Here is an 18,517-nt window from a genome sequence, read left to right as displayed (position 1 = left end):
ACAAATTTTCGTCGACGATTTCGGGAACACCGATCAACCGATTTGAATAATTCAAAAAACATTCGATTCGTATTGATAAGGAGACGTGCTGATTAGTTTTTGGCGAAGGCAGGTCCAGCCGTTCCAAAGATACGGGGCAAAAAGTGCCGAAAACGGTAACTCAGTTTTTAAGAGAACGGAGCGTCCGATTTTAATAATTCAAAAAACATTTTACTTGTATTGACAAGATGAAGAATTGATAAAATTTTCATGAAGGCAGGTCTAGCGGTTTCGGAGTTCTAGTAAAAAAAGTAAAAAAAAATGCCATTTGGCGGCCAAAAATGATCATTAGACATATGCACATCAAATTATCATATATTTTATAGAGATTTTCACAATAAGTATAAAGGGTATAGGCGCATTGCGATACAGAATCGGCCCCACCCTGGTATTTAAATAATTTACACGCCATTTTATAGGTCTATTTGATAAAAACCGATATACCAATTTTCAACGTTGTACCTCATCTTATGGCCAAGATATCATTGAAAATATGCCAAAGTGGCCCCTTCTTTCAAACTCACTTTTTCGCGTAACCTTGAAAGATATCGAAAAAAATTTGACATGATTCTACTCGCATTGACTCAGACCACATTATGTAGAACAATCGATGCCAAAAAATCGTTTATTATTAGCTGAAAAAGATAAAATAATTTTTCAATTCATGTTTTCGGGTAGTGCGTTTAGTTTAACCACTTTTTAATTAGCATTATTCGAAAGCCTAATGTGTTTTCTTTTAGTACTGCAAATATTGTCCAAATCAATTTTGTGGAACACATTAGAAAATTGAAAAAACCCGAGGCTAATAGGATATAATAATAAGATAATAGTTCTGCAATTGCATAGAGTTGGTTCGAACGCAAAGCAGTGCGCAATGCGCCCGAAACGAGTCTTTGGAAATTCTGAATGCAAAAATATTTATTTTATAGTTATATGTATAAACTTATGAGATTTGAAATTTTTAGACATTATTAGTTTTACTTATTAATTAAATTCCTAAAACTAGTGAAGTATTGTGTTCTATGGCAAATTGCTGGAACTTCCCGTATTCTAATGAAATATTCGAATAATATTGAATGCTTTCAAATATATTATGATGAATACTATAACTTTTACATTCGAATTTATAAACAAAATAAAAGTGCTTATAAATTGGACGATGACGTTTAAATATGCCTGAAAATTATTTCTAAGAATTGCATAAACTGAATGGCAAAGTTAAAATTATTTATACGATTCGAATTTTCGATATTAATACTCGCATTGTATTTGTTTTTGATGGTCTCGCTCGTTAATACTTCCATTTTCATTATTTTTTAATTTCTTCCCAGCCTGCCTGGGAATATTCTTGAATTCCTCAATATACACAGCACTGATTTTAATAAAGTTAATCTAAAGACTTAGAAAAATTTAAATTTAGAAAAATCACTTGCTAATATGGCTTATCCTCTAACCATTAGCAACACCAATCCGGTGTTTGGAAAGAGGAGTCAGCAGAGGCACGTTCACCTTATAATTTTGACAAGATATTATATATCTTGAGAGAATTACACCCGATTGCTTTTAAAAAAGCACGATTTTAAATCTATATCGGGTGAAGTGCAGACTTTATGCTTATTACACAATTCACTCAGACATTCACTGAAAAAACAAATGACTTAATCAGTATTTAATGTAACATTGTATTTTCAATTTTTTTTTTTCAATTCAAAGACTATATATTTCAGTATATAAAAGTATGTACATTGCACTTTATAACATGGGTTTTTTACCCGAAGGTATTGTATCCTTCATTGGATTTGATTTTACAAACAATAATTAATTCAAAATATATAAATAAATTAATATTTGTGTGACAAAAAAAGAGGAATGAAAATTTATCCCCCAAAAAAAATCACATAGCACTATTTATAATAACACATAATAACACAAAAAGAAGAAAAACATAATAAAAATTTATTCATTCTAAGGGAGAAAATTTGTATCGAGCCAATTTACGTTTACTGCTATGGGTCAATCAGTATATATTTTGGCATGGCGTGATTGCCATACCAAATATCGTCTCTTGTGTATTGGCCGAGGCCCGCGATGTTAATATTAGGATGATCCCCACATTTTAGGTAAAAATTTTTAGTAAGCTTTTTCATGTAGTCAAGTATTGTCGGTACGTCAGTCTGTTTGTGTATGTATTTTGAAGAGTAGTAATGTCTAGTCAGTGGGTCCCTTATTTTGTTAAGTACTATTCGTAGTGTCTTATTTTGTAATGTCTGTAGTTTCTGTAAGTTAGTCTTAGTCGTCGCGTTCCATGCAGGAGCGGCGTATGTCAGTAGTGGTCTTATTAGTGTCAAGTAAAGTGTCCGCTTGTTTTGCACGCTTAGCGGGCTGTTCTGGTTCAAGAGAGGTCTCAGTAGATTCAACATCCCGTAAGCCTGTCCAATTTTGTATTAATATGTTTTGTGAAGCTGAGTCTATGGTCCAGGGTCACACCAAGATATTTGACATCCTTCGACCACTCAACTTCACAGTCCAATACTTTAATTTTGTCCAAGTCAGTCAGTCTAGTCATGGCATTTCGGCTTTTGTAAATAAAATTGCCTCCGTCTTTTGCGGATTGATTTTGATCTGCCATTTGTCAGTATATTCGATCAGCTTGTCTATGTGTGTCTGTATCTTTGTAGTCAGTAGCGTCGGTGATCGTGATGATTTGTATATGGCAGTGTCGTCAGCAAACGTCAGTAACGTTGTGTCGGCGTCAGTGGGTATGTCGTGAATGTAGACGTTAAACAAGGACGGTCCCAGGATCGAGCCCTGCGGTACTCCCGCCGTCACTTGTTTAACCGTCGAAAGTCCGTTGTCTACTTGTACAGTGAAGTTACGGTCTGAGAGGTATGAGTGTAAAGTTCTCGTTATGTACGGTGGAAAGTTGAGTTGGATAAGTTTATGTACAAGTCCGTCCATCCAGATGGTGTCAAACGCCTTCTCAAAGTCGAGTAACACCAATCCGGTATGGTTTCGTCTGTTGAAGTTGAGTACTGTATTTTCTATGAGTTTTGTCAGTGGGTGTAGTGTAGAGTGTCGTTCTTTGAATCCGTATTGTGTGTCAGGTATAATTTTGTTGTGTCTTATGTGTTTGTTAAGTCTTTTGAGTAGTACCTTTTCGGCTACCTTACTCATTGTGTTGAGGAGGCTGATCGGTCTGTAGTTCTGTGGCATGTCTGGCTGTTTCCTTGGCTTCACTATTGGAAATATGATGGAGGTTTTCCAAGAAGCGGGGAAGCAGCCTTTTGTCATTAGTCTATTTATTATGCGCGTAAGTAAAATGTAGGCGTTCGTCGGCAGTTGTTTAAGTATTATGTTTTGTAGTCCGTCCGGTCCTGGTGCTTTCCTGTTCGGTAATTTTTTAACTATTGTCTTTATTTCGGAAACTGTGGCAGGGTCTATTCGTAAGTCTTTGTCCCTGTGGAGGTCAGTGAAGTTTTGAATTGTCTCGTGTACGTCTTGTTTCAGGTCTGCGTTTGACATATTGGCATTTTGTTTATGGATGTTCTCAAAGTTTTTTGCCAATATTTCCGCCTTGTCTGCTGGTGTCGTTGCGTAATTGTTGTCTGTTAATTTGAGTGGAGGTATGGATGTTGGTTTCTGCGTCAGTCTTTTTGCTGTCTGCCAGATTTTGTGTGGGTCAGTATTTAAGTTCTCGAGTCTTTTGGTCCAAGTGTTGTTTCGGTGGTCACGTATATCATTGGAAATAATTTTGGTCAGTCTGTTCACATGTTCCTTGAGTAGTCTGTCACCGGTACGCTGCCACAGTTTCTTTGTGTGATTTTTAAGTTGTATTTTCAATAAAATGTGTTCTGGCAAGTCGTTGTCTGGTGTTGTTCTTGAGTCTAGTGTCGGTATAGTCTGTTGTACGGCGTCTGTGATTGTCAGTGTAAGGTGTGTTACAGCCTCCTCAATGTCTGCGTTGGTATCGATTGGCATTGTATGTCGTGTATTGTCTGTGATGATGTCTCTGAAAATTGGCCAGTTGGCTCTGGTGTAATCTAAAAATTTGCGTTTGGGAGTCTGGTCGACGTCTAGTCTGTCTGAAATGGTCATGAAAACTGGATTATGGTCGGAGTTAAAAAGTGTTCTTGTTATGGGTTCGGATGTTACGTGTAGATTTTTTGTCAATGCCAAATCGATCGTGCTGTGATGGTGTGTCTGTACGGTGGCGTATCTGGTCGGCGTGTCAGGATAGTGTAGTTGTGCGTCTGTGGTGTTGTGTTCAGTCAGGTATTCGTAAAGTCTGTTTCCGTTCGCGTTGTTAAAGTTACAGTTCCAAGATGTATGTTGTGCGTTAAAGTCTCCTGCCATAAGTACAAATCTGTTCGAGTCCAGTAGTCTTTGTAAGTCCGCATGTTCTAGTCCGCTTGCCGGGATGTAAATCGATATTATGGTTACTTTTTGACCTCTCTTGTATACATTAATAGCTGTTATTTCAGAACCGCCCGCTGTCAGGTTTGGCACTTGCTCGTGTCTGATGTTAGACTTGATCAAGATCGCAGTGCCTCCCCATCCGCGTGCTACCGTCTGTCTGTCGTTCCTGTAAACTTTGTAATTGTTGATATAGAGTTTGTCCGTAGGTTTTAAGTGTGTCTCGTTGATCAGTACTATGTCCAAATCGTATTTTGTTATCGTCTGTCTCAGTTCGTCCACGTTGTTTTTAAGTCCGTTAGAGTTAAAGTGCATTATGTGTAAGTCGCGCGTTTGGTTTATGGAGATGCTGTTAAAAAGTTAAGTATTGTTGTGTATTTTTCGTTATATGTCATGTTGGTGTTTAGTGATTTTGTCAGTTTGTAAAGCTCACTAAAAATTTGTTTTACCTGGGGATCTGCAAACAGCATCCTGATCTCGCCCATAGCAGCAAAAAGTCCCTCTGGTGTATTGAAATCTGGATCGGACTGGCTACAGGCAGGCCGGGCTGGTGATTGTGATAGTTCATGCCGGATCTGTGATGATGATGATGCAGGCCGGATCGGTGATGTTGATGGTGTAGGCTCAGCCGGTAAAGGTGAGGACTGGATCATGTTTCGAAATGATGACCTTGGAACAGGGAGTTGAGGAAACGCTGATTTTGCATTTGGGCCAACATTGGTGTTATTTAATGCTGAAGAAAAACTCCTCGTCAGCGGCACTGGTGTTGGTGCTGGCCTGTATATTTGTCTTCTCCTGAGAGCATCACTTTCCTTTTTCTCCTTGTAGTTGAGAAGCGCACTGCACTTTGAGTAGTTTGCCGGGTGTTCGTTGCCACAGTTCACACACATCGGTGCCTCAGTTGGCAGTTTCTGGCACGCACCTGGTGCGTGCACATTAAGGCACTTTATACACCTGTACTTTAGGTCGCAGGTGTACGATGTATGGCCGAAGTTCAAGCATTTGTGGCACTGCAACGCTCTGTTCTGTGGTCTGTAGGTCTCCCAGGAGAAGATGTGTCCACCAATATTGGTTATCCGCTTCAGCTCCGCCATATCCTGGTCTTTGTCGACTAAAATTATGTATATTGGTAGTTTATGTTGACTACCGTCCGACTGTTTTCGTATTACTTGCACCACTTGTTTTATTTTAGCTCCTTTCTGTTGCAGTTCTTCGCGAACTTCTGCCTCAGTTATAGATGGATGGAGTCCCGTAATTGTTATTTTTTTTCCCAGATTTTGTTTCAAGGAGTAGGTGTAGAAGGGATAATTGCATTTTCGCAATATGCTTTTTAATTGCTCGTGGTCAGTAATTGAATCGGTATAAAATTTGTGTAAATTATTTTTTAGGAACTGGTACCTGAAATTGATCTTCGTTGTATCCCGGATATAGCGGATGGTTTTCAACTCTATTTCAGCTTTTACAATGATAGGCGGAATTTTCTCTTGCTTCATGTCTATTTTCTTCGATGGTGCTGCCTGTACGCCTGAAGTGGATGGCTGTGACCCGACATCAATTTTCTCGACCTCCTTGTTTTTGGCTTTCTTCCGCCGTTTGACCTTCTTATATTCCTCAAGCTCCCTGTCCGTGTCCATGTCAGTCCGATCAGATAGTGCATTGTATTTGTTTTTCAGGGTCTCGCTCGTTAATACTTCCATTTTCATTATTTTTAATTTCTTCCCAGGCGCCTGCCTGGGAATATTCTTGTATTCTTCAATATGCACAGCACTGATTTTAATAAAGTTAATCTAAAGACTTAGAAAAATTTAAATTTAGAAAAATTCACTTGCTAATGTGGCTTATCCTCTAACCATTAGCAACACCAATCCGGTGTTTGGAAAGAGGAGTCAGCAGAAGGCACGTTCACCTTATAATTTTGACAAGATATTAAATATCTTGGGAGAATTACACCCGATTGCTTTTAGAAAAGCACGATTTTAAATCGATATCGGGTGAATTCCAGACTTTATACTTTACACAAAAATCTAATGACATTCACTGAAAAAACAAATGAATCCCATCAAGTATCAAGTATCAGTATCCGTAAAAAAAAGATCTGTAACATTGTAATAATAAAGCCCTTATTGTGACCAATCTTTATCAGTATTACAATACTAGAAAGAATATGACAAATAGCTATCTGAATTTTTTTGCGCTTTTATTATTTGAAGTTCTTATAGAATATTCGTCATTTAATGTAGAAGCTTTTTATATAGTACTTCAGTAATTTACAAAAAATATTACTGAAAGTATTCTAATAATTATTATTTTCATAATATAAAATGTATTAATTAAATTATTTCGAAGATTATATTATTTATAGAATATTTGTATTTTTTGTGTGGTTTATGCAAAAGTTCGTGTTTTTTTTTTTAACTAATTTTATATTAGCTAATTCGCATCTACTTATTATATAGTGACAATTTGAATGCATTTAGTTTCAGTGTATATTTTTAACTTTCCGTAGGGTTATTGTAATCGTTCAAAAATCGCAATCGACAATGTTTGCACATCTTCACGTTTCGAAGGTTTCTGAACATTCTGAAATACAATAGAAAAAATGGATATGTGTGCCTGTGTATTTGTGTTATATTTCGTGTATGAATGTGATAAAATTTTTCGTCCACAATTTCTTGAGTAATTCAAAGAACATTCGATTCCTACTGATGGGGAGACGTATTGATTAGTTTTTAACAAAGACAGGTCGGAGATACGGAGCAAAGATAGAAACCGAGTTTTTAAAGGAACGAAAAATCCGATTTAAATGATTCAAAAAAGTTTTACTTTTTTGAACGACAAAATTGTTTTTCAAAAAAAAAATTAATATTTTTTTAATTTTCAAATTTTTTTTAATATCGAAAATTCGAATCGTATAAATAATTTTAACTTTGCCATTCAGTTTATGCAATTCTTAGAAATAATTTTCAGGCATATTTAAACGTCATCGTCCAATTTATAAGCACTTTTATTTTGTTTATAAATTCGAATGTAAAAGTTATAGTATTCATCATAATATATTTGAAAGCATTCAATATTATTCGAATATTTCATTAGAATACGGGAAGTTCCAGCAATTTGCCATTGAACACAATACTCCACTAGTTTTAGGAATTTAATTAATAAGTAAAACTAATAATGTCTAAAAATTTCAAATCTCATAAGTTTAGACATATAACTATAAAATAAATATTTTTGCATTCAGAATTTCCAAAGACTCGTTTCGGGCGTATTGCGCACCGCTTTGCGTTCGAACCAACTCTATGCAATTGCAGAACTATTAGCGTTACGCGCGGGTGTACTGGCCCCGGGTATTTTCAATTTTCTAATGTGTTCCACAAAATTGATTTGGACAATATTTGCAGTACTAAAACAAAAAACATTAGGCTTTCGAATAATGCTAATTAGAAAGTGGTCCAACTAAACGCACTACCCGAAAACATGAATTGAAAAATTATTTTGTCTTTTTCAGCTAATAATAAACGATTTTTTGGCATCAATTGTTCTACATAATGTGGTCTGAGTCAATGTGAGTAGAATCACGTAAAAATTTTTTCGATATCTTTCATGGTTACGCGAAAAAGTGAGTTTGAAAGAAGGGGACACTTTGGCATATTTTCAATGATATCACGACCATAAGATGAGGTACAAAGTTGAAAATTGGTATATCGGTTTTTATCAAATAGACCTATAAAATGGCGTGTAAATTATTTAAATACCAGGGTGGGGCCGATTCTGTATGGCAATGCGCCCATACCCTTTGGTTTACATTCCTATGGTTTCCGTACCAATACTTACGCGTTAGACGGCGACGCGGCGCTTACGCGCTTTGATATTTCGTCTTTATGCAGTTAAAGCAATACGATTGCTTTGAAAAAAAGTTTAGATCTTCCAAAATATGTCAAAATAAAGAAAACATTTTTTTTTCAAAAAAAAAAAAATAAAAAAAAATTTTTTTTTTTTAAAAGTAATTTTTTGTCCAATTTATAGTTTCTCAAAAATCTTATTTTTTCAAAGTAAAATTTCTTCAAAAATGTTAATCGTTTTTAAAAAAAAATAATAATTTTTGGTACGGGAAGTTCCAGCAATTTGCCTTAAGGCACGATGCCTTAATTGCCTTAAGACAGAATTCCACTTACAGCTAGTTTAAATAACAACACGGTGCAGTAATCTTTATCTTTTATTCAATATCTCACCAGTCCGTCTCTACGCGTTCACTCTATACAACCCTCCGTTACCAACTTCCTTCTTGCATACATTCACACTGTTCGTACAGTCACTAAAGCCAACTACACACACAAACTCAAGTCTTACCAACTGCACGGGACTGTAATGGTCCGCGCCATATTCAAACATCCATTCAAACATTCACACAATATATTTCGCTAACAATATATAGATTTCAGTATGTTAACCGCCCATTATCTAAATATAAACTAGCGGTGTATGGGTATGGCATCGTGCCTTAAAGAAAATGGCTGGAACTTCCCGTTCCAGAATTAAATGATGGAGAGAAATAAATAGGCAGTCATACAATATTGATCAATGATTAATAACAATTGTTTTAAACATTTTCTAACAGATAATTATAATTACTATATATTTTATCGTTCATAAAATGTACAGTAACGATCTTATCGCTCGAAGCACTTGAGAAAGTTTACATTAGCAAGAAGTGACGAATGAATCCATCTATGATATATTTCTTACGATCAGAATAACACATTTGAAATATATACATTTTCAAACTGAATTGTAAATTTGAAATTCATATTTGAAGCATAAAACTTTGTATATTTTTGAAAATTTAAAAAAAAACCTGAAAATTTTGAAATTTGCTTGAACCGTATAAGTAAACTTTAAAAATTAAAAAATCTTGGTACGGAACCCAACAAAATTGTAACAAAATGAGTACTCATTTTTAAAAACTTCATCAAATATCTGATAATTTGATGTGCATATGTCTAATGATCATTTTTGACCGCCAAGTATCATTTTTTTTTTAACTTTTTCCTCTGTATTTTCTAAACCGCTAGATCAGCCTAAACAAAAATTTCATCAATTCTTTTCGTTTTTTGAGTTATTAAAATAGGGTACTCTGATCTCTCAGAAACTAAGTTACCGTTTTTAGTACTTTTTTCTCCGTATCTTCGAAACGACTGGACCTGTCTTCACCAACAACTAATCAGCACGTCTTCTCATCAGTAGGAGTCGAATGATTTTGAATAATTCAAATCGGTTGATTAGTGCGCCCGAAATCGTGGACGAAAAATTGTATCCACACATACATACACACACACATACATCCATTTTTTCTAAGGTATGCCAAAATGTTCAGAAGCCTTATAAACGTAAAGATATGCAAAAATTTTCATTTTCGATTTATTAGCATATTTAGATTTATTTACTTACTCTACGATTTTGCAAGAGGGACGTCTAGCCGTTTTCGAAGTATGGAGCACAAAAGTGTAGAAATTGTCATGCGATTTCTGAGAGAACGGATCTCCGATTAGATTAATTCAAAATACATTTTGCTTGTATGAATGGTGTGAAAAAAAATGCTTTTACAAAAAATTTCCAAGTTTTAAAAATTTAAAAAAAAACAATATTTCAAACAAAAACAAAGTTACAAAAAATTCAAATAGTCGAATTTTTTCATAATTTTTATCACGATTTTGAAAAAAATTCAAAATTACCAAAAAATTGAACAAATTTCTAGTGAACATACACAGAAGTTATTTGTACAATACGTTCTTCGCCCAATTTAATAAGCACTCATAAATTTACAGTATTTATAATAAACTAGAGAACCTGACGAACTCCGTTTCGCCACCAGATGGTTTCGTGAGAAAGATGAAGAAATTTTTTGTTTGTTTTATATTTGAAAAGGAAAAATTAGATTTTATTATACAACAGTAATGAAAGTGAATCCGCTCATTGAAGTGCTCTTTGGTAAACCGCATTTTTTGTTTTTTGGTCTGACGTTAACACAAACAAAGCGGATGGTTTTCCAACTCGTGAACAGGCAACGTATAACTGCCCATGTGAAAAACAATGATTTTCTAAATAATCTATTTGAAATTTATCCCGCAAACACTAAGCGATTGGCCTTGCGACTTGTTATTGCAAACGCAAGGCGAACTGGAAATTGCAATCGTTTGAAGTCAAACGGAAGACCAGTCAGAATCATTGGTATGTCACCAATTCGCCAGCAAATTTTGATTGAATGGTGAAATTCAGTGCGTGTACATCATTATTCTTTGCGGCAAGAATTGCTCGTTGACTTAACCAAGCATAATTCTGATAATTCTCACTAATGTCATTACTCGAATTTTTAATTACGGTGCGCGAAGTTCCAGCAATTTGCATTAGGGCACGATGCCATGCACTACTAATTTTCTTAGCTATAAACCTTGCGGAGCCCGAGACCTTTCCAACGAATGCAAAATTGTCGAAATCGGTTCGTGCGTTCTGGAGTTATTTCGTCGGGAAGGAAAACCCGACTTATATATATATATATATATATATATATATATATATATAGAAGATAATCTATTTGAAAATAACTTTGATGCCATTTTATAGGTATTTTTGAGAAAATTTGAAATACCAAATTTCAAATCCGCAGCTCATGATTTGGCCGAGCTATCAGTGAAAACATGTGAAAGTGGCCCCTTTTTTTCAAACTCACTTTTTGTCGGAAATATGAGAGGTATCGAAAAACTGTTAACGTCATTCCATTTACTGATCTTATCTGTGTTGTTCATAACAAATAATGAGAAAAAATTATTTGTTAGTGCGTGAAAAAGTGAATATGATTTTTCATTTTCCATTTTCTACCAGTGCGGCTCTTTGGACTACTTTTATATTAGCATCATTCGAAAGCCTGTACATTTTTCTTCTGTTATTCAAAAATTCATTTAAATGTAAGTGGATTTTGGGTGAAAAGTTCGAAAAACTTAAGTTAGCACACGCGCTGCCGGTACAAGAACACCCATATAAAGTCGCTTAGCAAGCCAATTCTGTATGGAAACACGCCCAGACCCTTTCATTAATTATTGATTATTTTCATTCCTCGAATGTTCAATTACGGTACGAAAAGTTTCAGCCTTAAGGCACCACTAGTTGAAGTACTTACCGGGTAGTTTTTCCGCAGGCACAGTTTCGAGAAACTTGAGCTTGGCAGGATGGACACGGGCCTGGATGGCACAATAATGTACAACTATGGACGCAGGGGTAAGCTCCAACACGAGCACAAACTTGACCACACGTGTGAGCACCGTCATACTTATTATAGCGAGGATTGTTAACTTTATAACAAAAGCAATAATATAAGTTTGGAACTTCAGTATAAGGATGCTGGCACGCAGGACAACGCCACTCATTTCCTAAAATAAATTAGCATATATATATATATATATATATATATATATATATATATATATATATATATATATATATATATATATATATATATATGATTGAGTTCTTGAGGGCGATACATCAAACAAAGAAAAGGCAAAGATTTATAAAATAATCTTTAATTCCAAACGTTTCGACATTCAATTTAATGTCATCATCAGTGGATCTAAAAACAGTATGAAAATTAGTATATCTAGGTAATTATAATATATGTGGATTGGTATAGTAACTATACAATAAGAGAAAAATTAACAAACAGCAACACTTAACAACAAACAAAATATAAAAGATAGGAAAGGTAATAGAGACTAGAATTAAATAAATAATTAAAAAATATAGGCAAAAATATATAAGTACACTCATATAAACCTACGCATATATACATATATATACATACACATATATACACATATACATATATATATATATATATATATATATATATATATATATATATATATATATGAGTGAGTTCTTGAGGGCGATACATCAAACAAAGAAAGTTTTCTTTGTTTGATGTATCGCCCTCAAGAACTCACTCATATATTTCAACATCAAAATTAACTACTAAATCATATATATATATATATATATATATATATATATACATATACACACACATGCAAACATATAATGCACATATACATATACAAATACAACAATATATACCTATATATGCACACATATACATGTACGACTATACATATATAAATATACGCATATACATGTATGCAACGTGCATGCATATTCACAACGACGTACATGTACATGTATTAAACATACATATACTCATACCTATCTATGTAACTATAGCTATACACGTATACATATACATATACGCATAAACATGTATATATACACATATACATACACACATATATACATATATACATATATATATATATATATATATATAAATGTATATATGTATATATGTATATATGTGTGTATGTATATGTGTATATATACATGTTTATGCGTATATGTATATGTATACGTGTATAGCTATAGTTACATAGATAGGTAGGAGTATATGTATGTTTCATACATGTACATGTACGTCGTTGTGAATATGCATGCACGTTGCATACATGTATATGCGTATATTTATATATGTATAGTCGTACATGTATATGTGTACATATATAGGTATATATTGTTGTACTTGTATATGTATATGTGTATTATATGTTTGCATGTGTGTATATGTATATTTATATGTATATATATATATATATATATATATATATATGTATATGTATATATGTGTATGTATATATATGTATATATGCGTAGGTTTATATGAGTGTACTTATATATTTTTGCCTATATTTTTTAATTATTTATTTAATTCTAGTCTCTATTACCTTTCCTATATTTTATATTTTGTTTGTTGTTAAGTGTTGCTGTTTGATAATTTTTCTCTTATTGTATAGTTACTATACCAATCCACATATATTATAATTATCTAGATATACTAATTTTCATACTGCTTTTAGATCCACTGATGATGACATTAAATTGAATGTCGAAACGTTTGGAATTAAAGATTATTTTATAAATCTTTGCCTTTTCTTTGTTTGATGTATCGCCCTCAAGAACTCAATCATATATTTCAACATCAAAATTAACTACTATATATATATATATACGAGGTCTGTTCAAAAAGTTTTCGTAATTTTCGTTTTTTTCAAAAAAATATTTATTTATTCGTCTACATTAATGTGGTCCCCTTCAAAGTAGTCCCCCCCAGATATAATACACTTATGCCAGCGTTTTTTCCAATTTTCGAAGCACCCTTGATATTCACTTTTTGATATGTCCTTGAGCGATTTTCTTCAATCGAGGAAAACCGCCGTCCTTTCATGGGTCTCTTCAACTTTGGGAATAGGAAAAAGTCACACGGAGCCGTATCTGGTGAATTTTTGCACTTTGCAACACTTTATTTCATTTTTTACGCAAAATTTAATACAAATTCTTTGACTTTTTCAATTCTTCCATTGTAAAAATCGCCGAGCTCAGAAAAACACGTCGAATCTTAGCGACTACCACAGACAAAGTAAACAGTGAATATAGCTGAAAATTTCATCATACTTTAGGGGCATGTATACCAACAGAATAAAAAAAAATTGACAATCAGACATTCCGACCCGCGTAATTTAATTTAGTAACAGGGTACTATTTGAACAGATCATGTATATATATATATATATATATATATATATATATATTGATAATGATTTTCAGCCCGTCGTCGAAATAAAAAACAAATAAATACACATCTTTATTTATAATATACGTTTCGACACGGATTGTGTGTCATCATTCAGCAATTTTGTTAACAGTATCTAAACATATTTATAAAGTTTTAAATAAAAATTTAATTTTAATTTAAAATAAAAGAATATACATACCACTCTAGGAAAAACCATTTTGTAAATAAATACATATAGAAAAAAACAACATACATTACATATAAAATAATTAAAGAATACATACATACACACACATCCATTTTTGCTGATGTATGACAAAATGTTCAGAAACCTTCAAAAAGTGAAGAAATATAACATTTTTAATTTCGATTTTTGAACGATTAAGTACATTTATTTTAACGTTAAATCATATTTTTAACTTACCCTACGGTAAGTTAAAAATATGATTTAACAGAAAAATATATCTTATATATAAAAATGGAGCTCTCTTTCAAATGTCCGAATAAAACTCGAAAACGGCTGAATCGATTGGGCCAGTCTTAGTCTTGAAAAATTCGTGCCAATCCAGAGAAAGTCCAAAAGGTGAGAAATTATTTCAAATCCGCGTAGAAACTTTACATTTTTAATTTGAAAATTTTTGTTGAAGAGTAATTTAAATAAAACAATTGACGGTGGCAATTTCGTGAAATGTCAAACGCTTTTGACAGATGATGTTCAATTACGTTTAATAGGATGTTTTACGCGAATATTATTTAATTATGATAAATTTGTAGTAAGTAGTTTTGTTTGTAGTTTTATTTATATACAAAAACGTTAGTAAACGGGCAGAAAGTGTTACTAGAGACTCAAAATATCAACTTTTTTGAAATGTTAATATGAAAATGCACTTTTTGGCATATTTTTCTTAAACACTGTGCTCTGAAAGATCTCATTTGTATAATTATATACTCATTGGTATTTATAAAACATTTTCTAGGTTATATTATTTTTTATTTATGTTATTTAAATTCAGAATCTAAATTTGGTATCGATCAAATGAAAATTTTGTCGAATAACATTTTTCCAGTTATAATTTCCCAGAATTTATCGCAGAATAGATGAAGGTCCGGGATTAAAAAGGTCCACCACCGATGTGCCAAAAATCAGTAAAGTTAAGCATTGTTTAACAACAATATTTGAAAGTAGAGGAAAAAAGATGTATAGCCAGCTACAACCTTGATTAGAAAACGATAATCTTTGAAATGGGGGAGTTAAACGGTAATCTTTGAAAATCCATAATAAAAGTATTTTCTTCCGTTGGTAGTTTTAGCATTAGTTAAAAATGTAATTATTTTGTAAAATACCTTTAAAATTATAATAAGGCTTTAAACCTTTTGCCACATGCCCGTTACAAGTTACCCTACGTATAGGATAAAAAGGTCTAGATAACAAATTTTTGAAAGACATCAAAAAAGCATTTCTACAATGATGAAGTAGAAGTCAGTTTACTGAACGTAGTCAGATAATTGTTCGTTTGATATGTGTTATTTGTTGTGATATAACTGCTATGGTTTTCACAATATAGTTTATATTTGCTCAAAGTCAAATTGGACCTTTGTGTCTCGCCCTGCTTTACATATATACTTTTTATTAAATTTACTTTAATTCATCGAATGTAACTTGAAACTTTTCAAAAAGCAGAAATACTTAGTTCATTTTTTATCTCTCCTCGCAAAAATTTGAAAATTTTGTATAAGCTCAGTAGTATTATTTACAATTATACACAAAATCCAGAATCCAAAAAGAATCTGAAAAACTTGAAACGTAATTAATAAGCCGAAAGACCAAAAAAGACTCGGATTGGATTATACGATGTTTTCTATAGAAAGTGTTTAAAACCTGCAGTTTGATTGTATTGACAAAATATAGACAAACTAATGGGGTTTATTGTTTTTATAATACCTAATTATATACAACATTCAAACAACACATCCTTATGCATTTAAAGTATTATTATTTTTGATTCTCTAGAAATGGTTTAGAATATACCTTATTTAGCAAAAGAACGTTTGCCGGGTCAGCTAGTTTAAAATAATTTCGTTCTGTGTCAAAAAAATGTCAACTAGCTAAGTAGACTCATTAAGAAATGGCTTTATGAAGAAACTGAAACCAAATGTAACCATATGTACAAATATTAGCTATAATTTATTGATAAAAAAGAAATAGGCTTGAAATAACACAACGTAGAAATTTGAGTTTAAAGCTCAGTGGTAAAATAAAAATGATTCCTTTAAATTTACTAAGTTTATTTTAAATGTTACTTGTTTCGCTTTCCAAGAGCAAGAGAAATTATTTCATATATTTTTACATTACCAAAGATTTAAGATGGCGGATACATAGGTATATGGTAGGAGAAAGCGACACTGACAGTAGTGGCGCGATATTTGAATCATAAAATACATATTGCATTATATATATATCAAATTTAGTAATATAATTTTATCCACTCATTAATTTTAAGTTTCCGAATATTGTGGCTTATTCCGAAATTTTAATTATGATGTTTAATAACAATTCAATAGTGATTTTATCTTAAAAGTTATCATTCACATTTTTTCAGGGACAAAAAAAAATATATCGGGGGGGCATAAAGTTTTTAGATCTCAAGGTGGGGCGAGCCATAAGAGCAACGAACATTTCGAATGCAAAAGTTTAAGATGAGTTTCTATGGGCTATGATGACGGTTGGTAACATAGATGGCAAAAAAGTGTAGTAGACGGCGAAATATATTTGTAAGGTTATTGAAGTTTATTAATGGAATCGTTTATGAAATCAATTATTACAATTGTTGAAGATCCTGCTTATTGAAATAAGAGTTTTAGGAGAGAATATTACGTTATATTATTACACGATACAAATCAGGCATTATCACAAAATTTATCAATTTTCTAACAGCAACTAACTCTAATAACAACTAAATCTAATAAAGCACGGTGGTAAATTTCAAATATTCAAACGAATACTATTGACGATGAACGTGCTGTTGATTGTGGCTATTGCCGCAGTGTAGAATTGCAGGAGAACGATACATAGAAGCAGCAAGAGCCCGAGCATCATTTGTTCTTGCTTTTGAGAATTAATTACTCTGCTCATTTAAAGATTGCAATTAGTGCAATGGATAAAGTATGCCAATAACAATAACAATGTTGGTAGACAATGAACTTTAGAAATGAAACAGAAGGCATGTGCTGCATGGTTTAAAGAGGAAGTAGTTTTTCTACCACGGATTCCTACGATACCCTCAGATTTTACGATACCATTTAAGAGCTTACAATTTCTTATATGATTGGCATTTGCGATCACTATCAACAAGACTCAGGGGCAAACAATGTCCATCCGTGAACCTGATTTAGAAAATCTATATTTTTTGCACGGGAAATTATGTGTCATGCTCATGGGTGAGATCACCGAAAAATTTATGTTGGACAAAGATGAGGGTTTTCTCAAAAATATCGTGCAACAATTAGTTTTAAACTAGATTTATAAAAGCATTCATTTTTTATCAATAATAATTGAATGGGAATATGTGATACAGCTATATGAAATGTTAGATGTTGATACGTGTAAATAATTGAAATTAAAACAATGTATGTAATGTAATAAATTGTATGTTTGAATAATGGTTCTAATTAAATATATGTATGTTGAAAGTAATATAAGTGGTGTTTTATTAAATTAAAAGCAAATTTAATTAAAATGTTATATATTATAATTATTTGTAAGTATAACGAAAATTATTCAGAAGTGTATTTTCAATAATCTTATATATAAAAATGGAGCTCTCGATCAAATGATTCAGTAAAACTCGAAAACGGCTAAACCGATTTGGCCAGTCTTAGTCTTGAAAAATTCGTGCCAATCCAGGGAAGGTCCAAAAGGTGTGAAATTATTTCAAATCCGCGTAGAAACTTTACATTTTTAATTTGAAAATTTTTTGTAAACAGCACTTGATTTAAAATGGCTTCCCACACAATATTATTCATGATGACAGGTGTATCGCCGCCTACTCATATGTCAAATGGTTTTGACAAGTTAAAACAGATTATGTGTTGTTATTCTTTTAATTTTAAAATTTAATTGTTTATTAATGTTTTTATTTAAATCTCAAGTGTTTGCTCACTGCCTTTTTGTATTCTTTTATCAAGAGCAAATAATACTATTATTATTGATTAAGGCTTGCTTATGAAAAAATAAATAATTTCGTTTCAAACGCTGTGCTGTGCAAGTACTTATTGGTTTAATGTGAATAATGTGTTACCAAAACATTTTCTGAATTATAATATTGCATATAGGTTATTCAAATTGAGATCCTAAATTTGGAATTCATCTTTGTTATCGAAGGGGCACCATAG

At 32.5% G+C, this 18,517-nt stretch overlaps 1 protein-coding gene across 1 annotated transcript in view; it reads right to left on the bottom strand.

Annotated features, from left to right (window-relative positions):
• LOC113366649 overlaps window positions 1-18,517 on the bottom strand; it is a 95,274-nt gene that overhangs the window by 30,906 nt on the left and 45,851 nt on the right. Inside the window, exon 3 of the mRNA XM_026608292.1 lies at window positions 11,627-11,876. Coding sequence (XP_026464077.1) covers window positions 11,627-11,873 — 247 coding nt within the window. The 5' untranslated portion in view covers window positions 11,874-11,876. The remainder of the gene's footprint in view (window positions 1-11,626; window positions 11,877-18,517) is intronic.

Source organism: Ctenocephalides felis, unplaced genomic scaffold, assembly GCF_003426905.1.
Source record: "Ctenocephalides felis isolate EL2017-DRISC unplaced genomic scaffold, ASM342690v1 CF-g0.4_SCAFFOLD_01170, whole genome shotgun sequence".
Classification (NCBI taxonomy): Eukaryota; Metazoa; Arthropoda; class Insecta; order Siphonaptera; family Pulicidae; genus Ctenocephalides; species Ctenocephalides felis.
This window is presented reverse-complemented; position numbering and strand designations above follow the sequence as displayed.